The 22,912-nt window shown below is 38.5% G+C and overlaps 1 protein-coding gene, 1 long non-coding RNA gene and 1 pseudogene across 3 annotated transcripts in view; 1 reads left to right on the top strand and 2 right to left on the bottom strand.

The window, feature by feature from the left end:
• The window catches only part of ATP6V1C1 (ATPase H+ transporting V1 subunit C1), a 47,959-nt gene that overhangs the window by 17,831 nt on the left and 7,216 nt on the right, over window positions 1-22,912 (top strand). The window contains exons 2-8 of one of the 2 annotated variants that reach the window (XM_045453999.1): window positions 176-346; window positions 1,635-1,702; window positions 7,701-7,786; window positions 12,344-12,438; window positions 14,385-14,476; window positions 15,506-15,604; window positions 17,598-17,666. In XM_045453999.1, coding sequence (XP_045309955.1) covers window positions 215-346; window positions 1,635-1,702; window positions 7,701-7,786; window positions 12,344-12,438; window positions 14,385-14,476; window positions 15,506-15,604; window positions 17,598-17,666 — 641 coding nt within the window. In that variant the 5' untranslated portion in view covers window positions 176-214. The remainder of the gene's footprint in view (window positions 1-175; window positions 347-1,634; window positions 1,703-7,700; window positions 7,787-12,343; window positions 12,439-14,384; window positions 14,477-15,505; window positions 15,605-17,597; window positions 17,667-22,912) is intronic. The other variant, XM_045454000.1, reaches the window with a different exon arrangement.
• Window positions 3,552-20,994, bottom strand: LOC123585632. Its single transcript, XR_006706322.1, has 3 exons — window positions 20,985-20,994; window positions 20,034-20,038; window positions 3,552-3,787 (listed from the first exon to the last, which is right to left on the bottom strand). It is a non-coding gene; the product is annotated as an uncharacterized LOC123585632 (long non-coding RNA).
• On the bottom strand, window positions 10,159-11,184 carry LOC123585630 (annotated as a pseudogene).

Genomic DNA, 22,912 nt, shown 5'->3' with positions numbered 1-22,912 from the left:
ACCATTTATGTGGATTTACTTCAGGTAGGTACATTTGACTCTGCTTGGGGTCAGCTGCCAATGCTGGATTCCTTTTGAAAAAGGTTAATATTTATCACTTATCCTGTGACTCTGAAATACTTTAGAAACAAATGGCATTGAAGGTATTTTTTGTTTGTTTCGTTTTACCTTTCAGAGTCCCTTTTGATTTGGAAAGAAACACTTGGTAACAAATATGACTGAGTTCTGGCTTATATCTGCTCCTGGGGAGAAAACATGTCAGCAAACATGGGAGAAATTGCATGCAGCAACTACAAAGAACAATAATCTTGCTATTACTTCAAAATTTAACATTCCTGACTTAAAGGTAAAACGGCGTGGTGCAAAGTAGTGTATGAGTTCATTGTGAAGAGAACAGTTGTCTTTGCTTACATTTTGGTAGAAATTAGAGATCTGGGTTCCTTCAAAAAAAAAAAAAAACAACTCATTTCTAGCCATTGGCATAATTGAAAACTTATCTTGTTCTTTCTAATCTTCAGATTTTGTTTTTTAATTTGATTTTCTCTCGGTCTTTAAAATTTTTTTAATGTTTATTTACTTTTGAGAGAGAAGAGACAGAGGAGTGAACGGGGGAGGGGCAGAGAGTGAGGGAGACACAGAATCTGAAGCAAGTTCCAGGCTCTGAGCTATCAGCGAAGAGCCCAAAACGGGGCTCGAACTCACTGACCCAGAGGTCATGACCTGAGCCGAAGTTGGACACTTAACTGACTGAGCCACCCGGGAGCCCCTCTAATCTTCACATTTTAAATAATGAGGAACTTGAGATTTTAGAAGTAAACTACCAAAGTGAATAACATTTTTCTAAACTTTTGTGCTTTTCTAAATTGTAATTTGAATTGTAATGAGAAATGTTATGAAAATATTTGATATATTACATGCACATATATCTTCAGAAGTGAAAAATCTTAGTAATATACTTCAATATCACAGCAAACCCAGTTTTTTGTTATTAAATTCATGCAAGTTTCAGTAATGTTGCAAACGTTTTACCATTAGACCTCTTTAATCATACTTTGCAGGTCTACCTTAGTTATTTAGTGTGGTTAATTTATTTAATATTTATTGAAGGTCTGTAACCTAGCAGCCTCAAAGGGAAGCAGGTTATCAGTAATTTTACAGAATGGAAAAATCACAGTATTTTTATTTTGCTGGGTAACTTAGCAGGTAGTTATATAGAGCAATCATTTAAGAAATAACTTAAAATTACCGGTTCTTCGTATTTTGGGAGTTACGAATTCCTTTGAGACACTGATAGTCATGGACCCCTCCCTGTTTAAGAGCTGCTGCTGTAAACCATGACTTCAAATGGTCCACCCATCACTGGGCAGTAGAAGCAGATGCATAGGCCTGCCATTGCAGAATCTTCACCTCTTAAATGCTGGCTGTACCCATGAATTAGAGGATTATCCCGTGCATATAAATACCTTTGAGATGTCTGGCAAACTTTTTTAACCACACTTGCACATCATGGAATAAAATATGGAGAACTTAGGATTTATGGGCCCTTCAAATCAAGGTGTTGTATCACCTTGTTAAAAAAAAAAAAATGGCAGGGGATGAAACCTAAGTAGTAAAATGCTGTATTTCCCTTCTAGGTTGGCACACTGGATGTCTTGGTTGGTTTGTCGGATGAACTGGCTAAACTGGATGCATTTGTAGAAGGGTAATGTATTTATATGCATTGACTAGAGCACAATGAGTCACTGTTCTCAGGCTACCTGGACATTGGGTTTATTATCACATGTATAGTCTACTTATTGGAATGGTTTTAGAAGATGCTGACTCTTGGGCGCCTGGGTGGCTCAGTCAGTTAAGCATCTGACTCTTGATTTCAGCTCAGGTCATCATCTCACGGTTCGTGAGGTTGAACCCCACCTGGAGCTCTGCGCTGACAGTGTGGAGCCTGCTTGGGATTCTCTCTCCCTCTCTCTCTGACTCTCCCCTGCTAGTGCTCTCTTTCTCTCAAAATAAATAAAAATAAATAATAATAATTTAATTTAATGCTAATAAGTAATTTATTTAAATAAATAAAATAATAAAAGAAAATGATGACTCTTTGTTTTCTTTGTAAATCACCTTTATGAAAGTACATTTTATATACAATAAAATATACCTGTTTGAAGTATGAAAATGGTGACTATCTTTAATATTTTTATTGAGATATAACTTACATACCATGCGATTCACCTGTTTAAAGTGTACAACGTGTACCCTTTAAGTGTAGTGATTTCTAGAATAGTCGTAGAGTTGTGCAGCCATCGCCACAGTCAGTCACAGTACATCTTCATCACTCTCCCACTACCACCATCACAAACATCCTATTCCTTGCCTCCCCCTTACCCCCTGCCCACTCTCTGGCGCTACAGATTTGCTTATTCTGGACATTTCGTGTAAATGAAATCCTCTAATATGTGATCTCTTGTGACTGGCTTCTCTTCCTTGGCATAATGTTTCACGATTCATCCATGTTGTAGCGTGTATTGATATTTCATTTCTTTTTGTTACCAAATAATACTCCATTGTATAGATGTACCATATTTTATTAATCCATTTATCAGATGGTGGACATTTAGGCTATTTCTACTTTTTGAGAATACTGGTATGGATATTTGTGTACAAGTTTTTGTATACTCATGTTTTCATTTCTCTTGGATGTGTACCTAGGAGTGGGGTTACTGGGTCATATGGTAGCTCTATTTTTAACATTTTGAGGAACTGCCAGACTGTTTTCCAAAGTGGTTACACCGTTTTACAGACCCACCAGCGCAGAGTATGGAGGTTCTCATTGCTTCACATTTTTGACAAGCTTGTTACTATTCATCTGTTTGATTATAGTCTTTCTAGTGGGTATGAAATAGTGTTTCATTGCATTTTCCTTTTTGTAAAATATTTTTTAACGTTTATTTTATTTTTGAGAGACAGAGCATGAGTTGAGGGTGGGACAAAGAGAGAGGGAGACAGAGAATCTGAAACAGGCTCCAGGCTCAGCACAGAGCCGGACTCGGGGCTGAAACTCATGAACCATGAGATCATGACCTGACCTGAAGTTGGACGCTTAACCAACTGAGCCACCCAGAGACCCCTTTCTCTGCATTTTCAATTTGCATTTACCTAATGATTAATGATGTGTTGAGCATTTTTTCATGCATTTACTGGCCATTTCTGTTTCTTTGAGAAATGTCTATTTGGATTCTTTGCCCATTTTTAAATTGGCTTATTAGCCCTTTTATTATCAAATTCTAAGAGTTCTTTATATATTCTAGATACAAGTCCCTTATTATAATGTGACTTGCACATATTTTCTTTCATTCTGTGGATTGTCTTCACTTTCTTGATAGTGTCCTTTGAAGCACACGCAAAAAAAATTTTTTTGAAGATTTTATTTTTAAATAATCTCTATACCCAATGTGGGGCTCAAACTCACAACCCTGAGATTAAGAGTCACATGCCTTACCAAGGTACTGAGTCAGCCAGGCACCTCTGAAGCACACACACACAAAAAAAGTTGTTTTAAGTATAATCTCCGTCTTATTTTTTTTTTTTTAACAGAAAACAGTTTTTCTTCAGTCCTTAAGGACTTAGCTCTTTACATGGGCTTTGATGGAGGTTGTGGGGCAGCAGCAGCAGATCTAAATTGGGGTGCTGGTGTTCGGTCCTTCCGTGCTTCGTGAGAGCGATTCCTGACTACCTTGTTGTGAATGGCACAACTCACAGAGTAATGTAGTTTCACATACAGCTTGGGAAGCACCTAGGCGTCGACACTCACTTCGGAAATGTCCTTGACTGCGGCAGCCTCTACTATATTCTGAATAACGAACTTCTTTTTTTTTTTTAAATGTTTGTTTATGTTTGAGAGAGACACACAGAACAGAAGCTAGGAGAGGCAGAGAGAGAGGGAGACACAGAATCCAAAGCAGGATCGAGGCTCTGAGCTGTCGGCACAGAGCCTACCCAACACGGGGCTGGAACTCACAAACCGTGAGATCGTGACCCGAGCTGAAGTCAGACGCCCAACTGACTGAGCCACCCAGGTGCCCCAGAATAACGAACTTCTTAATGGCCTTGTTCTTGGGCACGGTTCTTGGGCACAGTTGGTGCAGAGAATAGGCTGCATGGGGCCGCGGCCCTTTTTGGCATGACCATTATTCCTTCTTTCTTGGTCATCTTGGAAACCTGAGAGAGTGAAGCACAAAATTTTTCATTTTAATGTCCAGTGTATCTATTTTTCGTTGCTTGTGTTTTGTTTGTCTAAGAAACCATTGCCTAATTCAAGGTGACACAATTTTATAGCTATATTTTCTTGTAAGAGTTTTATAGTTTTAGCTTTTACATTTAGGTCTTACATCCATTTTGAGTTGTTTTGTATATGATGTGAGGTCGGAGTCCCAACTTCAGGGGTTTTTTTGCATGTGGATATCCAGTTGTCCTAACACCATTTGTTGAAAAGACTATTTTTTTTTTTTTTTCCATTGAATTGTCCTGGCACCCTTGCTGAAAATCAATTCAACGTAAATGTGAGGGTTTATTTCTGGACTCTCAGTTTTATTTTATATTTCTTTCTATTCCTTATTTCTGTCTTTATGCCAGTACCATATTGTCTTGATTGTTGTAGCTTTGTAGTAAGTTTTGAAATCAGAAAGTGTGAGTTCTCTGTGTTTTTCTAAATTTTCAAGGTTGTCTTGGCTATTCTGATTCTTTGCGTTTTTATATGAATTTTAGGATCATGTCAAATTTCTGCAAAGAAGTCAGCTGGAATTTTGAGGGGGATTGTGTTGAATCTGTAGGTCAATTTGGGGATTGTTGCCATCCTACCAATATTAAGTCTTTAATCCGTGAGCGTAGGTTTTTCTAAACTCCACTTTCAGTTGCTTCTGAAATTTACTTTGTGTTTTAGCTGAAGATGGGTGTGGGTCCTTGATAACTTTTTGCATTTTGATTAATTGGCAGAATCAGTCTATAATCCCTTTGACTCTTGGAATATAGAGCTTTTAAATAGGTAGGGTTTAGGTGAATAGGTACAATTTTGTAAAATGCAGAATTTTGGAGAATCTTAGAAATGTGTATTTGATTGAAGCTTTAAGGGAACTTAAAGTCTGTGTAGAAGGATTTCCCATGTATGCTATTAGGCTTTTCTGAATTGATAGAACCACCATAATGCAATGTTTCTGGTAATAGAGGCAAATATTGCCTCTCTATATTGATTTAACATACCAACATATAGTAAGTAAATAGACCAGAAGATATACTGATGGTCTTTAACACTGGAGGCAAAGAGGCCAATTAGGAGACAGGTTTAAAGTAGATTAGGCAAGAGATATTACAAGCTTCAACTGAGGCAAGACACTTGGCATAAGAATTAGTAAAAGGATGAAAGAAAAAGTAACAGTACTTTACGTTTACTAATTTCATGTATTCATGGTAGGGCAAATGTGAAAGTAATTATTGATGATATTCTCAGCGGACTGATTGATAGTATGAATCATCTCTTGGTTTCTGGATTACACATTTTTAGTTGAGGAAAGCTCTTTGTAGTTGCCATTCCTGAGATGATGGTCTTCCCTACAGTCCCATTCCCACATTACAGTTTCAGGTGGTGACAACCAAAGAAATCTGAAGAAGGGAAGTCCCTGAGAATGTAATTATCAACACTTACTTGGATTCTTGTTAGTCACCTGGGTGGCTCTATAGGTCTTTCTTTAAATTGTCATTGGGATGTCCTGCATATAGTTTAAGGTTTGTTCACATTTTTTAGGGGAGGAATCTGGAAAGTATTTAGGGTAAATGCAGTCTGTTTGGTCGTGGAATTAAAAGTTGCCTGTGCATTTTGTCTCCTCTTCTGCACTGTTATGCAACTTGTCTTCGTCAGTTTTCCTGAAACCTTTGAAGAATTTAAAAATCCTGTGGTTGTTAGACCTTGGTAGAATTGACAGATGTTAGCTTTTTAAGTCTGAACATTGTGATAATGTGGAGTAAATTACAGTTTTTACTTACCAAGCAATCTAATGATAAGAGCAGCTCTTAAGGTTACCATGTGTACTCGGACGTAGATAACTTTTATGGAGATGCACAGGGAGATTGTGAAGTTCTCAATTACACATTAAGTGTATAAACTTGACACCAGGCCGTTCTACACTCTTGAACTATTTCTGTGGCAAACATATGACCATTTTTGCATATTCATAGCAAATGGTTCTGTTTACAAGATGCTTGGGAAATTATATGGGAATAATGGTTTGTCGCCTTTGAAGGGATAAGTGAATTTTGGAGACATAGCCAAATGTGTGTACAAATCCGAGTTGAAGACTTAACAGCTTTATCATTTTTTCTGCAGTTCTGCTTGATTAGGTTTGAGGTCATTCAGCATAGGATTTTTTCTGGGCTTTATTGGTTCATATTGCATGGAGTTTCTTAATTTGTCTACCGGTTTACTCTCCCTGCCATTGAGCATATGGTCCTCAGATGAATTGTCAAAACCCTGTTTGGACCGTGTTATACTGTACTTCTCTGTAAAGTCTGACCTCAGAGGCTGTCTATCTGCAGTCTGGCTCTGGGCCACCTTCCTCGCCCCCCCTCCCCCTCTCAGCACGCTGGGCAGCCTGGATTCCTCATAATACTGTGAAGGCCCATTGGCTTTTCTGCCTCTCTTGATCCTGGCTTGGAGGGTGCCCTGTAGCAAGAGTATACTTTCTTCCCTTCTTAATCATCCTTTCAAAACCATTCCTATCCTTTATTGCCCTGCTCATGAGTCATTGTGCTTTTTTTTTTTCTTTCTAAAGTTTATTTATTTTGAGAGAGAGCACACAAGCTGGGGAGGGGCAGAGAGAGAGAACCCCAAGCAGGCTCCACATTATCAGCACAGAGCTCCATGCAGGGCTCAAACCCATGAGCTGTGAGATCATGACCTGAGCCGAAATCGAGAGTTGGACACTTAACTGACCAAGCCACCCTGGTGCCCTAGAGTCATTATGACTTTTTGATTCCAGTAGCTGAAAGTGATCCCTTTTTCCTTTATGCTTCTCTTCTCTGTAACCTGGTAATCTCAGTTGGCACTTAACCACACATTGCTTTGTATTTAGTCATTTGTATGTTTTGGTATCTTTTCAACTCGATATTTTGTCTTGTATACTTTTGTATCCCACCCCCCAGGGCCTAGAGGCAGACATGGAACCAGAGAAAGAACACCAAAGTCCAGACACTATGTTTCTAGTCTCAGCTCTGCCATTAGCTGCTTTTGTGATTTTGTGACTTTTGTGACTAAGTCATTTATTCTCTTTATACTTTGGTGTCTTTACTTATATAAAATGAAGGGATTGATAAGGTGATGTGTAGGTGCCTCAGTTAGTTAACGACACCATGGTTTCTCTTTAGCATTGTTCCTAATAGCTAATAGTAGTTAAATAGTTAAATAATAGTTAAGAAATAGTTAAATAGTTAAAAGTCTACGGTTACTCAGTTCAGCTTTGCATGTTACAAAACCTTGGTCCCTTCTATCCTTAAAACATTACTCAAGAAGTTATAACCCATTTGTTCCGTATTAAATAGATACATGTAAAGGGATATATAGTCCAATTCATGTGTGTATGTAGTGTGTTCATTGTAAAGCATGGAATTTAGGTCTTTTTCCTGGAAATGATTATTGATTTTTTTTTTCCCCTCCCAAGGGTGGTTAAGAAAGTGGCTCAATATATGGCTGATGTATTGGAAGATAGTAAAGATAAAGTTCAGGAGAATCTGTTGGCCAATGGAGGTAAGCTAATGTTTCAAGATTTGATACTGACTTGTATAAGGTGAATGACTTAGCTATAAAAACAAAAAAAGAATGTAAAAAAATCTATAGATAAGGATATTAAATATAATAGAAAGCCACTAAAGATATAATTATTATTACTGAATTTGGTGATATTCCAGTTACATCTTGTCCCCCTTAACATTTTGTGTAAGACAGTCTTACATACATAGTAGATAATATAGCTTATGACATAGATGTCACGTCCTTCTAAAAGTAATATTATAAAGATTTACCTGAGTTCTTTCCTGGAGCCAGTTGTTAACTCACATTCACAGTGTTTCTAGGTTATGTGTCTCAGCATTTTTCCAGATGAATACTTGTCTTCTCTAGCTTTTATATTTAATAGCATCCAACTTCTAAAGCCTTGGAATAAAAATTTTTAATTTTAGTGCAGGGGAAATGCCTTTCCCCTCAAATTTGAATATGGCATTTCTTTACCTTAGTGCCATGGAGTAGTCTGCTACTGACCTCTCTGTAGCTGGAAGCTAATAGTTTGCTTGGTATAATAATGACTTTGTAAAGATAGTTTGACCTCACTGTTGTCATCTGCACTTGTATTTGGTGTTCTTTATGAAATGACACTTTATTTTAATTTAGGCTCATCTTTAGTGATATGTCATTATAAGAAGTAACCCTTTTCTTTCATTCTGTTCTGTATTCCTACTGTGATGAGTGTCACTGTTGTGATTTTGTTATATTAACATTTGTTGAGTAGAGAGTCCTGGAGTATCATGGGATGTTGAGCCATGATTCAGCAAAAGACCTCAAGGGAAAGTGAAATAGAGAAGTTTATTACTCACGGGTCCTGTGGGAGGGGGCACCATACGGGGAGATCAAGGTGCAGGCAGAGAGTGGCAGGACCTGGGGCACATGCCTTTATTAGGGTCTGCGGGTGGAGTGCTTTGGGGTTCCCAGGCTAAGTTGGGATTGTTCAGTTCAAACCAAAAAGAGTAGGGCTTTGGCAAACTTTGAGGGGGTCTTGTCTTAGGGAGAAGGCCCTGGGCAGTGGGGGAGAGTGTTTTATCAGTGGGAGTCTATCAGGAACTCACATTTCTTGTCACTCTGCAGACTCTTACCTAGAACTGCTCCCAAGGAAATGGCTTCTGTAATTTCTAGTTCCCTGTGGGCCACTTGGCCACACAAAATGGATGCCGAGGCAGCAGTGTGGAGTAGTTTGACTAAGAGTTAACTGTATTTAAAAAAATTTGTTTTAAATGTTTATCTATTTTGAGAGAGAGAAAGAGAGCAAGCAGGGGAGAGGCAGAGAGAGAGGGGGAGAGAGAATCCCAAGCAGGCCCTTTATTGTCAGCGCAGAGCCTGACGCAAGGCTCCATCTCACGAACCGTGAGATTATGACCTGAGCTGAAACCAAGAGTTGGATGCCTAACCCACTGAGCCACCCAGGTGCCCCTGATGTACCAGTTTTTAAATATCTTCATTCACGAATGGTGTTTTCTTTTCTGCTTTGACCACTGGCTAACTCCACTCCAGTTTTTCAATCTTCTAGCAGATGGAGGCACTCGTATCTTGTTACATGGCAGTTTTATCTCTACCTTTGTTCGGTCCTTGCTTTTCGTTTGCTTTCCCATTTGTCCAAGACTGCCTCACCTTTTAATTTTATCATAATTGTAATATACATTTTTATACCTCAAATCCTTTGTGGAACACAATAGGAAGTAGATTTCGAAATGTTATTAAGAAAGGACATGCTATATTGTGATGATCACTGAAGAATTGCCATCAGACGTAACTGATGTACCAGTTTTGAAATCTTTATTCACAAATCAGTGTAGTATGGTGAGTTTGAATGCCGTATGTAGGATAAAACAGATTATGAAAAGTATCATACTTACATTGAAACTATTATATTACTGAATCATCTGATATTCTACTTCCTGCAATAACTTAATGGACCCAACTCTACCCTTTGAATGGACCAATTTTATGATTTTCCTAGAAAGTTTTGAGTTGAGGATAGTTTCTTGCTGTTTCTTTCCATGATCCAAGGCTTCAAACAAAATCCTTGGAAACAAGCAATTAGAACCCAGTCTCTCCAGGATCAAGGAGAGATAGGAGTGAGGAAAAGGACACCTTATCGCTTTTTAAAGGCCCTCAATTGCTATGCTTTGCAGGATATGGGGGAGCGGGGTGCATACTGGAGGAGGAAAGAATCAGTCCCAACAAGCATATTGAACATTTCTGGACTGTCAGTATTAAGAATGAGTTTCTAAAACACAAGTTCATAAACAGAAGCTTTCCAGCTAGCTGTTAACTGAAATGCATATGCAATATAGTCAAGGAAGTACCGTGCTTACAAAACCACAGACATCTTATTTATCTCTGATTTTAAAATAATTCATTCCCTTATTGGGTGAGCAATGGAGAAAGTGGTGTGACTGCAATACCAGCTGGTGCTAAGGATTTCAGTGCTTCCAGAAGATGCAGGCTAGAGAACTTCATTAGGCACCGGAGGGGCTCTTTTCTCTCAGCCAAGATGCCCCCATGGAAGTCACTTTTGAATTTCGTTTCAAGCTTATATTGTGCAAATTCTAGTCTTGGTGGAGGATAGTCTCCAAAAGTTTCTTGAGTCACTCTCTGGACTCTCTCTTTTTCGATTCTGTTTTCATGAATGGTCCTTGAATCCGTGTGCATGTCTAGCTCAAGGGTTTCTTGCAGAGGTTTGGTGGAGTTGTGAGTTTCAAAGGTCTGACTATACTGTTTGAAAACAATAGCCTTCAGAGAGTCCAGATACTGGCTTCTGAGGTCCATTTTCACAATCTTATGGTGATTGCTAGCCACTGTCAGTGCCTGACCCAGAAGGGGTATGTTGCTCTTCAGGTGGCAGAAGGAAGTGAAGGCGTAGGGAGTCTGGGAGTAATACAGCACACGGACAGGTTTGTACTGGTTTGACTTTCTATGCTGCGTTCCCCAGTCAATTCAGATCCGTACTGCATTCTCCTCAGCGTCTCTGAAGCTGACCCTCACATTTTTTAATGCTCTCCGAAGAATTTTCTCAAATGAACTTTTGAATTGTTCCGTATCAAGAAAGGTCAGCGTCTTCACCTGGTTCTTTACTCGTTTGAAAAACATCCCAAACTTTCTGGTGCCGATGAAATTGAGTATAAATGATGTCTAAAAGGGCTGTGTCGTGGAGACTTGACACGAGAGCAGAGCAGAACCAAGAACCACAGAGCAGAACCAAGTCCTGAACGAGAGATTCCTTTCTCTGCCGGAAGTTTATGGTCTGCAGTTGATTTGCAGACAAAAAAATCCCAGGCTTTGAGGATTTTCATCATTTCAGTCATTGGGATTTTCAAGATGGTCCTCATGATAAACGTGGCAACAGTTTCATCCATCTCTTTGGCAATTGGAACCTGTGGCGGTTATGGAAAAGTCGCCCCACAAGCCTGGGATGTGGCTTTCTCAAGGTTCCTGCCACACTCAAGGGCCTGATGCCACACCGTGCGGGTCTCTTAACAGTCGGTTATCTCCAGCAGTGTTTCTTCTCGGCCAAGAGTTAACTGTATTTTTAATTTAGTGTTTCTCTAACCTCATTTCTTCTCCTTGCAAATAATAGATGCTGAATAAATACTTAGTAAGACAAAAATTTAGTGATTTATTCTTGCTCTTTGTTACAATAGTGATCCTGACCTAGCTGTTTACTATTTCTGTTTGTGTTCGGGGCAGAAGGATAGAAGGTAGATATGTTAAGTTAGGATGCATTTACTGATCTTGTAGGTATTTAATGAACTAGGACATGCAGTCTAGTAGGTGGAATGGGGATTGACAGTCCACCTGGGTGGCATTGTGTCTGCAATTGTTTTTAGAAATAGCATCCATATTGACCCCTTAACACTAATGTGGGAAGAAATTGAGGAGACAAGGATATTTGGATGTAAATTATTTTTGCCAGTTAGCCATTTGGTCTTCTTGACCTTGATCCCATTAGACTTGAGAAGTAAAGTCATCTTGATTACTGAACTTTCCAGGTAATAGTTGTTGAGTGTCTCTTTGGCTTTACATTTTTTATTCTTTTCATTTGAATGTGAAAGGGCCTGTGTTTTGAAGATTGTTGTATAGACTCCTAGAAACGGTTGTTACCTGGTTTTAACCGGTTTATTTTCAGTTTATTTGGGTAGGCTGGCAAAGAAAGAACATACTTGCATCAAATTCTACTTATTGAGGAGTAGTTTCTTAATCTTTGTGTCTGTTTCTCCTACATATGAGGTATATCATGGGTATGTGCATATTCCATTTATTAAGTCATCACGTTAGAAGGAGCATTTATAAATATAAAATTCTGAGTAAGAAGAGATCCAGTCAGATGACAAAGTAAAAATGTTGATTAATCCATTACTGAATATAGTTCCACATTTTAAAAATCTGGACTCTCCAGCAGTGATGACGTTTTTACTGATTTTCTCGATGCAAATTTCAGCATTAAAATTTATTACTGTGTAGCAAACTATGAACGTTCTATTGCTTCTCAGTAATTAATTTATTTCCCTATTTCAGTTGACTTGGTTACTTATATAACAAGGTTTCAGTGGGACATGGCTAAATACCCAATCAAGCAGTCCCTGAAAAATATTTCTGAAATAATTGCCAAGGTAAGATAAAAAATGACACAGGTAGGACACACTGATTCATAGTGGCTTTATTGATTTTATAAGTATTTAGCTGTGAAATACTGTTTAGGTTTTGAGAAAGCAACTAAATTATATGTGACTGATATAAATAGGAGGTACCATTACTACAACTTTACCAAAAAAGAAAGATGTTAAAAAGTGTTATAGTTTCCAGTGTACATTATCCAAGTTGTGTAGTTTACTTACTTAAGTGGTTAACTTAAATATTACATCAACAGTGTTTAAGTAAGGAAAAAAAACTTTAAAATCCTATAATTACTACTGCTACAAATTTTAAGGGTTAACTGAGATTATGTAGAACAGGAAATTGGAATCTATTAAAGATTTAGGAGTCATTCAGCTAGTGATAATGATTACTTTGGCATGTTTACATACAGTACTGCTTCAGACATTAAACTTTACGGGTTTTCTGACACCTTCAGACGTTCAGTATTGACCCTCTACACAGAAAAATGCCTGTATTCATGTACACATGATTTTATGTACGGTTTCAATGAGTACACAGATCCTGAAGCTCATCCATGAACTCACCGAGTTAAGAGTTCCTTTTATATTATAGTCATTGAACTTGAGAGAAAATATAAAAGTCTTACCTGAAACTCCAAACAAGGCAGATAGACAAGGATCTATTAACTGTTTGTCAACATTCTGACCTGACTGAGATGAAAAGTGTAGTTTAAATTACTTGGACAGACTTTCCTTTTCCTGGCTTTCAGTGACTTTGAGTAAGTGCTGTATAGTTAAATATAAATGAGTAGATTATCAAGGATTTTAAAGCTGAGGTAATCATTATAATATAATGAAAATGAGTAGTTTGATAATATAAAGTGGTGCTCTGACTATGACTGAAGTCTCCTTATTTTGGTCCAGTTATCAAGGATTTAATCATCATTTTCTGATACTATTATAGACGAGGAAATAGGCTCAGAGAGGTGAATTGACTTACCGTATTGCCACACAACTGATAATGGTAGAGCTGAATTGAAACTCATTCTTCAAATGTTAAATCTGCTGATTTGTATGTTCTCCCTACATTGTTAGTAGTTTTAGGACTCTTTTTGAAAAATCAGCTTCTGTAACATTTATAAATACATCTAACCACAATTTTAATTTAATTGAAAAAATATTCTATGTAAGAACAGTGGCGTTATGAACAATAAAACTCTGTGTACCTTCATTACTTTTGGAAATTAATCCTTCAGCCTTGTGAATTTAAAGCTTTTTAATTAATAATCTCTATACCCAGTGGCTTAGATTCCATTTATGGTTTAAGATGCAGTATCATAACAGTAATTAAAATATATGTGGACTAAAACATTATCTTTAGTAGAAAAGATTCATATGGAAATTACCAGGGTTATTAAAAATGAAGTTATTTTTTTAATCATCTTTTAAATTGTGCTTTTACATCAAAAAGAATGAAATCTTGCCACTTGCAACAATGTGGATGGAGCTAGGATGTATTATGCTAAGCAAAATAGGTTAATCAAAGACCAAACCATATAATTTCAATCATGTGGAATTTAAGAAACAAAACAGATGAACATACGGGAAGGGGGAAAAAAGGAGAGGGAAACAAACCACAAGAGACTCTTGACAATAGAGAACAAACTGAGGGTTGATGGAGGGAGATGGGTGGGAGATGGGCTAGATGGGTAATGGGTGTTAAGGAGGGCCCATGTTGTGATCAGCACTGGGTGTTGTACGTAAGTGATGAATCACTCAATTCTATTCCTGAAACCAATATTGCACTATATACTAAAATTTAAACATTAAAAAAAAAAGTTGTCCTTTTAAAATAATAGTTACATCAGCAACTAGTGGTATTTGTTTTTTAAAGTGTTCGGGTACAGCTACTTTATTTCTGTTAGAAAAATTTTGCTTATTTTTGTTTTTCATTTTTAAAGGGAGTGACTCAGATTGACAATGACCTGAAATCTAGAGCATCCGCATATAATAACTTGAAAGGGAATCTTCAGAATTTGGAACGGAAGAATGCGTAAGCATATGTGAATATTAAGAATTGGGCAAGTGCTGAATGAGCTATTGTTGGGGTTTAGTGAATTCCAGTTTATGCTATTTCTATAATTAAAATGGTGTTTTTTCACTTCACGGAGAAAAATTTATTAATTCAGACTAGTCAAAACAGATGAAGCTGATTTATTCTTGTTTTATAAAACTTGTGAGTTGGGTCCTAATTTGTCCCTTTATCCATTTGTGTTTTCACTGAAAGATTGCCTAAAATTGTTTCAAATCGAATCAGTTTAATTGCATAGCAATCACCTGCTGCTTAAAAGAATTCTATCAAAGAATTCTATTTGAATTTTATCAAAGAATAATTCTATCAAAGAATGTAATTTGTCTGTTTATCTGTTTTCCAAGTTTAGCTTTTTTACATGTTAGATTTTCCAAAAATAGGACACGTTTGTTTTCTTGATCTCATTGTAGTATGACCACTGCAAGTGTAGCTTTAAATGTTTAACTATTCAAGTTACACATTCATATTCCAGAGGGAAAGTTGGTTGGATACTATCAGTGGTACAAACAGGGCAAGTCACTTTCATTATGAAATGTACTGGGAGACCAAATGAAGACTGATTTGATTATTGGGTTAACTAACCAAAATTGCCTAGGATCAGATGATACCTGGGGAGAGGGAGGAAGATCAGAGATTGTCCTTAGATGATGTAATTTTGTAATTATGATGAAATAGGTTTTAATTGGCATACAATGAATAACACTTGCCCAGTCAAGGTACTAGATATGTAATCAGGAGAAGAGTTGAATTATAATAATTAAAGCAAACACAAGGGGAGATACTAGAGGCAAATATTGATAAATGGTAGCATTTCTTTGATAGTGAGGGTGGGAAATACTCAGCTAAATTTAGTCTTCTTACAAAGTAGAAACGTTACCTAAGACTAATCAGTCTCTTGAGGTGTACACATAGTAGATGTGAATGTAATTATGATACTTCTTATGTTATGGAGGCATGATCAGCCTGATTATTTTTTTTCTTACTCCTCAGAGGAAGTTTGCTAACTAGAAGTTTAGCAGAAATTGTGAAGAAGGATGACTTTGTTCTTGATTCAGAGTATCTCGTCACATTACTGGTCGTGGTTCCCAAGTATGTCTTTTATTACTTTTGCTTGTTAAAATATAAAAAAAATGTTAGTGTCTGATACTGTAATTTGAAGTTTTCCATAGAACTCAATTGTAAAGGGAATATTATTACGTTGTCATTCATTCCATCAACTAACATGTACTCAGGTGGCACGTAAGTAGAATTTAGTTCATAATCTGATAATGGAGACATCAATTATAAATTGAGATTCCAAATCAAATTTAGCAGCTTAGTAGAGTTGGCTTATTTAAATATTAAATAATGCTAAATTATTAGATTTTTAAAAAAATATAGATTTTAGATTTTTCGGAGTAGGAAGCTTTTGTTTTTCTGAAAAATCTTTTCTTTGTTTTTTAAGTTTATTTATTTATTTTGAGAGAGAGAGAGGAGGAGAGGTAGAGATGGGGAGAGAAAGTATGGAGCTTGAAGAGCCCAACGTGGGGCTCAAACTCACAAATCTGTGAGATCGTGACCTCAGCTGAAATCAAGAGTTGGACGCCTAACCAACTGAGCCAGCCAGGTGGCCTTTGTGAAAAATCTTTATGATTGGTTAGGATGAATTAAGCCCTTTAAGAAGCAAAGGATAGATTAGATCTGGGGTTGGCAAATTTTTTCTGTGAAGGGCCATATAGGTAACATTTTACACTTTGCAAGCCATAGGGTCTGTGTTACAGCTACTCACCTTTGCCATGTCGACTTCGTGGTTGTAGCTGAAAGCAGCCATACACTGTACCTACAGAATGGATGTGGCTCTGTTTCAGTAAAACTTTGTTTACAAAAACAGTTGCAGGCTCTCGGCATAGTTTGCTGGGTTAGATAACCCTTTGAAATCTTTAGATTAGGTCTTCTGTGTTAATTAACATTTGATCATTGTTAATAAAATGAGGCCTTTCGATACTCACAGGAAGAATTAGAACTCTGTGTGCATGTGTGTCTATGAGAGAGAAACACTTAATGATTTCACTTCTGACTTGAACTGAAGTCTTGCTATCAGGGAATCTTTGGAGGATCCAAACTGAGGTGGAAAAGTTGGGGATTCTTCACAGTATCGGTGTATGAATTCTTCCTTTGCTGTGCTCTCCATTTTTTTTATCTGGTTACGAAATGGGGAGTATTAGAAAATGATGCCTCCTGGAAAGGATGGGAAAGCACCTCCGTTGAATTTACTGTGGCTACACTATCATCTGACTTCTGCTTTTCTCCCCTAACTTCAGAATACTATAGAACAGTGATTTTTTTATAATAAATTTCTGTGTGTCTATGTTTTTATGCATGTAGGAAAATAACCTTTGTGCAGATAAAAGATTTGTCTCTATTTTTATTGAAAATTTATGTTTAAAATCAGACGTTTTTATAGTTTTCTCTTCGCTATTATTGAAACCTAGGACCTGGGGCACCTTCCATGATGAATTAGTCACTATCCTGACCTATAAATCCTGTAGTTCTTTATATTGCAAACATAACCTTCTCTCCCCACACCCCCAAAATCCGTTGGTCTGTAGAGAAAGTTGTTGCACAATGTTCTGTGGAGCATGGTTTACTGTCACTTAATTTACTCAATACTTCCTGGTACTTTGTGCTTTTGGCAAATAGTTTGATCCAGCCCTTCATAATGGCCAGTGAACAGAAATGATAGTGATTTCAGTATGGCCTTTGAATTTATTTATTTTTAATGAGGTAATGCATTATTGACTCTGAAGTTTGTAGGTAATTTAGAATGTATACTTCGCTTTACTACCTTTCCAAACTTAGTTCTAGGATGTGCCTCTTTTGCAATAGTTACTGGATGTAAGAGAGTGGTGAACTGTATTTCTTGCTTCACTGTTCACTGTATTTGAAATTCATTCTCAGTAGGAAACTTGAATTTTGTGTGTGACGTAGATTTGAAGTATACTTCAGTTGAATTTCCTGTTTGTCCCATATTTTTTTCTGTCTCAACATGGCAGGAGGTAAGACTTGTTTTTCTTTTCCACTACTTACTGTACCTTTTTTGCAGGTTAAACCACAACGACTGGATTAAGCAGTATGAAACACTAGCTGAAATGGTAGTTCCAAGGTCTAGCAAGTAAGTAGTAGTCTTTGTAAAACCTGTTGCTTTCCTAGAATTCCTTTTAGAGTTGGATGTTGGGTTAGGAAATATCTTTTTACCTTTTCTTTGTGGTAAATTTATGGTTTCAGAACCATCTTTTTCACCTCATAAATAAGTTACGCCAACTCTAGTTATCACGATCATAGACCTGAAGGGGATTTTGTACAATATGATTGACTCACTCATGTTTATAGATGTAGAAGTTTGAGGCCGCAGAGCTGAAGTGATTTGCCCAGAGTCGCACATCTCATTAATGGCAGGGCTAGAATTAGAACCTGGGTCACTGGTGTGGTACTTTTTCTGCTGTGCTGTGCCACCTTCTGAAAATGTTTTGTCCGGTATTTATTGTATACCTACTATGTGTCTGCCATTCATTTCTCTTGCAAAGGAAATGTACCAAAATGGCTGCTAGAGTACCATGTTGTTCTGTAAATACTCACCATCACTTTCCAGTGAGCATAGAGACTGTGTAATCTGTATTTTCCATTAAAAATTTTGCATTTTAAATTTATAGATTAATATACATTGTCTAATTTGATATTTACAACAATTCTATGAGGTAGTTGGAGCAGTTACTGCTCTTGTGGATAAAGAAGTAAAAATGCAAGAAGAATTAAGTAGTTATCTAAGGCATATGGCTGCATTTGGCTGTATTAGTGTCCGGTGACAAAGTTAGGACTAAAAGTCAGGTTTTTTAACATTACGGCTCGTACCCGTGACACTACCTTGTCATTTTTTCCTGTGTTCTATCATTCCACGTGAGATGTTCTCCGAGGAAGTATTAAATACAGTATATATGCATCCCCCAAGGATTCTTTTGTATGGATACCCCTCAAGAGGTGGCAACATGTGGTGAGAGGAAGGTATAGCAGATAGTAAAGAAGTGGTATTAGTGAGATTGGGCCCATGAAGTATTTGCTTTTCCAGTTTTTATATGGGAGGTAGCTTAGTATAATAGAGTACTGGACCCAGGGATTTGAGTTCTATTGCCGGTTCTGCTACCAACTTGCTGTGTGACCTGGGGTAAGGCTTAATTTCTCTGGGCCTCATTTTCTTTGTAAAAAGAGCATAGCACCTTCCCAGTACACGTTATGAGGTTGTTTTAAGGCTTGATAAGGTATACAAAACACAAGGTCATATGATTATCGTAGTTTCATGAATGTTGATTTTTTGAGAACTAAACCACAAACCTCCGCTCATCACAATTTTTTTTTTTTTCCCATTTCGGGGAATGCTTTCTGTTCACACACCAGCCCTTCACATGGCAAACTGAAGACCAAGGTGGTATCTTCATATTAGTTTTCCACTGTAGCTGACAAATAACAACTGCATATATCTTTGTACTCTGTAGGCCATTAAAGCCAAAGAGGTTGACTTGGTGTCCAAGAGCAGGGGAAGGAGGGGGCTACGGACCCAGTGCATATGAAATATCCTCACAAGTTGTATATATGCCAGGCCTAAGGTCCAGAAGAGTGGTGTGGAGACACGTTTCTGATTTACTCTGAAAGAAGGACTCTAAAAATATTACTTCAGAGAGTTACATCTTTTGAAGATTAATTTAGTAGTTTAGAGGAAAAAATGCCAGGTGGGAATGGTTTAGTGTAGACAACACCTATCTTCTGAATGACAGATAAGTACTCCCTGACCACCAGTCGGTGGAAACATCTGTTCTACCTTTTTCTCAGTTCAAAAGACATTTGGAACCATTGCCGTGAGGCTTAGCTTTTTAAATTTAGTCCGCAAGAACAGCAGCATCTCAGCCGGCACCGTGAATAGCACGATTCACTCATGGGGGACAGACAGGCTATAGTGGGTTAGTCTGGAATTTAGTCCATTGTTCAGGAAAGAACTCTAGGACTTGATGCTGGTTTTTTTGCTGATCATAATAACTAACATTTTTGAGTAGCTGCTGTGCGCTAGTAATTGTTCTAAGTGCTTATTTTTAAGTCATTTGTGAGTAGTAATGCATTCACTTGTCGCTTTTTGGTCCTTAAGTCCTTACTTGGGAGCAGTGAAGAGGAGAGTGGAATTTTGAGGTAGGAGAATGGATTGAAAAATACTGTCTTCAAACCTGAAGGAAACAATGTCACTTAAAAAAAAACCTTAGAATCTTGCTATCTGCAAAATTTTCTACTTAACTCTTAAAATTATTGCAGACTTTGAGCCATGCCACTGTTGTGTAGATAAGTGTGGGGATGGATGTGTGTAAATGCCGTGCAAAGTTACGGCCAAAGAAGTGGAGGCTGGCTGCTCTTCTGCTTCTTGTTGGAAAGCCTGCTCAAAGAGAGGTGTTTTTCACCACCTGAGTGGTACTTAGAGTTACCACTTTTCTTTTTTACGTACTTCTGCTTGTGAAGATAGTCTGACCAGGTCCAATTGCTAGTTAGCTTTTGCCTTTTCTGTGTTTTTGGAAGCAGTACCACAAATGCATTGGTTCTTCACTGAGATTGGTGTTCGGGGGCTAGAGGAACGTAGCTAGGAAAGCCTAGAAAAAACTTGTGCAGAGAAAAGTTTCCTTTGGGTTGTATAGCTGGGCTTGCAAAGATAACTTTTATGAAGAAAAGCAGGAGAGATGCCCCTGCAGTGACATGGGAAGATTGGTTAGGGGACAGAGAAGATGGCAGGTCTGAGTCTTAGCAGTGAACTAAGAAATCAGAAGTGGCAGGTAGAGTTCAGTGAGCTCCAGAAGCACGGCCACTCACATGGGTTACTGAAAGTGCCTTGAAACACCTGGAAAATGTTGACGTTTCCTTCAGGCCTGGTTACATCTGTGTGAAGATAGTGCTGCTACTTCTATGTGATAGAACTAAAAGAAGGGAGTGTGTTTGGGTCATTTATTTGAATCTAGTAGAACTTAGGCAAGCTGTGTTAAGCCAAACTGAGCTCCTTTTTAGGCTGTTCCTGGCCAGTTCCTAGCCAGCATCACATCTGGGAAGTGTTTACATCCATGTTTAATCATGAAAAGATGGTACTTTCTTACCTCTTTCCTCTCCTTCTGGTTTTCATTTTGTTTCTATACCTTGGTCTCATATATCACTTAAGGTCACTGCTTCTTTTGGCTTGGTTTGAAATCTCTCCAGCTTCTGGCTTGTCAGCTCCCTGATCCCTGCCACTCACAGATCTCCAAGTCCACTTGAGTTTTGCATGCTCTTCCCTTGCCACATCCCTGACTTCTAGAAAGGCTTTCCTTTTAGAAAGGCTTAAACCTGTAATCCAGCTCTTGACCCAGAGCCTTCTTTCTGTTTTTTTTTTTTTTTTTCACTGTGACAGAACCTGCTCTTTGACCTTGTCCACATCTCCAGTCCACCCCTTTCATTGACATTGTTGATTTCCTCCAGTCATGCTGCTTCTCCTGCTGAATCTGGACTCTGAAGTCATCACTTTAACTGTTGTCCTGCATGCACCATCATCTCTGGACCCTGTGACTTCCTGTGACTTCCTCCCCTCATTAGCCTGTAATGCAGCCTCCTGGCTTCTATGCCTGAATTGCATGAGTGAGACAGAATGTGGTAGCCCTGAGTATTGGCTAGTGGACTTGGGCTCTTCTGTCTTAGTGGGACAACCTGTTCTTCTGTCAGCGCCTTTTCAACCACCCCCAGGGCTCTGGCCTCTGCCTGCAGCTTTGGGACCCTGAAATCTCCGTCTGTGGCCTGGTGATCCCCATAGTTTCAGACTTACACGCCTGGATTTCTCGGGCACTGCGCATGTCTGTACGTCGGTAACTACCATAGGACATTGTCCCCCCAACTTCAGCCTCAGTCGCCCATCTCCCTTGTGTGTGTGGGAGCAAGATCTGCCTAGTTACCAAACCAGAACATGGGAGTCCTTCATTTTGAACTCTTCCCTCTCCCTCCCCCACCCCCACCCCACCCCAATTTAACCAGCTGTGTTATTTCTACCATCTGTAGCATTTGGTTGAACCATATGAAATTGCTATTTTGTAGGTCAAAAGTGGTCAGATACCAACAATTCATACAGGTCCACCAACTTAAAGCTGTTCCTCCCCCTCTTCCCCTCCCCCCCCGCCCCTCACTCCCTCAGCTACTAATACTGCTTTAGTTTAGACTCCCATCTCTTGCCTGGCCTATTGGAATTGCCATTATCTGGGCTCCTTATCTCCAGTATTTTCTTCTTCTCATCAGTCTCCTGCATTGCTGCCATTTTCATTTTTGTGGTGTACCAGTCTGTTACTGGCACGTGTGTGTACACACACACACCCCCTTCGTACCCTGTGTTCCAGCTACACTTCTTTCTGGCAGTTCCCCAAATGCACCATGCTATTCCACACCTATATGCGTTTGCATATGGGCTTCTACTGGCATGTTCTCTTCTTTGCCTGTCTTTCAGACTTCCACTTGGCATCACTGCTTTTGTGAAACTCTTTAATGTTCTCTGAGGTAAAGTTGGTTTTTGAAATTATTTTTTTAATGTTTATTTATGTGAGAGAGTGGGAGAGGGAGAGGGAGAGAATGAGTGGGGGAGGGGCAGAGAGAGGGGGAGACAGAATCCGAAACAGGCTCCGGGCTCCACGCTGTCGGCACAGAGCCCGACGTGGAGCTTGAACTCATGAACTGTGCAATCCCCAGCTGAGCTGAAGTGGGACGCTTGACTGACAGAGCCACCCAGGTGCCCCTGAGATAAAGTTATTAATTCCCTTTTTGCCCCAATATGTCACATATATCTTCTGATACACTGACAACTCTGTATCGTGTTACTTGTTTCTTTGTGTTTCCTTTACTAGACCCGTGTCTTGAGGTCAGAGAACCACTTTGTCTTAGTTTTGTTCCTTTTTTTTTTTTTTTTTAAGTTTAGTTTTGAGAGAGAAAGCACAAGTGAGGGAGGGGACAGAGAGAGAGGGAAAGAGAGAGAATCCCAAGCAGGCTCCACACTGTCAGTGCACAGGCTGATACGGGGCTTGAAACCATGAGATCCTGACCTGCGCCGAAATCAAGAGTTGGACACTTAACTGACTGAGCCACACAGGCACCCCCTAGTTTTATTCCTAATACGTAGCAAGAGCTGTGCACATTTATAGAGAGATGCTGTACGTGCTTTTGTGGTGGTGGTGGTGTGTGTGGTTTTTGTTTTGTTTTTGAGGCTGAGTACATGTTAAATGATTGAAAGTCCATTATACCAAGGACACGTGGTTTGTTTTTTTATAAGATTTTAGGAAATGTCTTTCCTGGGGATAGGAAGGAAAAGCAAATAAATGGTTTCTATTT

This window comes from Leopardus geoffroyi, chromosome C3 (assembly GCF_018350155.1).
Source record: "Leopardus geoffroyi isolate Oge1 chromosome C3, O.geoffroyi_Oge1_pat1.0, whole genome shotgun sequence".
Lineage (NCBI taxonomy): Eukaryota > Metazoa > Chordata > Mammalia > Carnivora > Felidae > Leopardus > Leopardus geoffroyi.
Note: the sequence above shows the minus strand (reverse complement) of the source record. Positions and strands in the feature narration are given on the sequence as shown.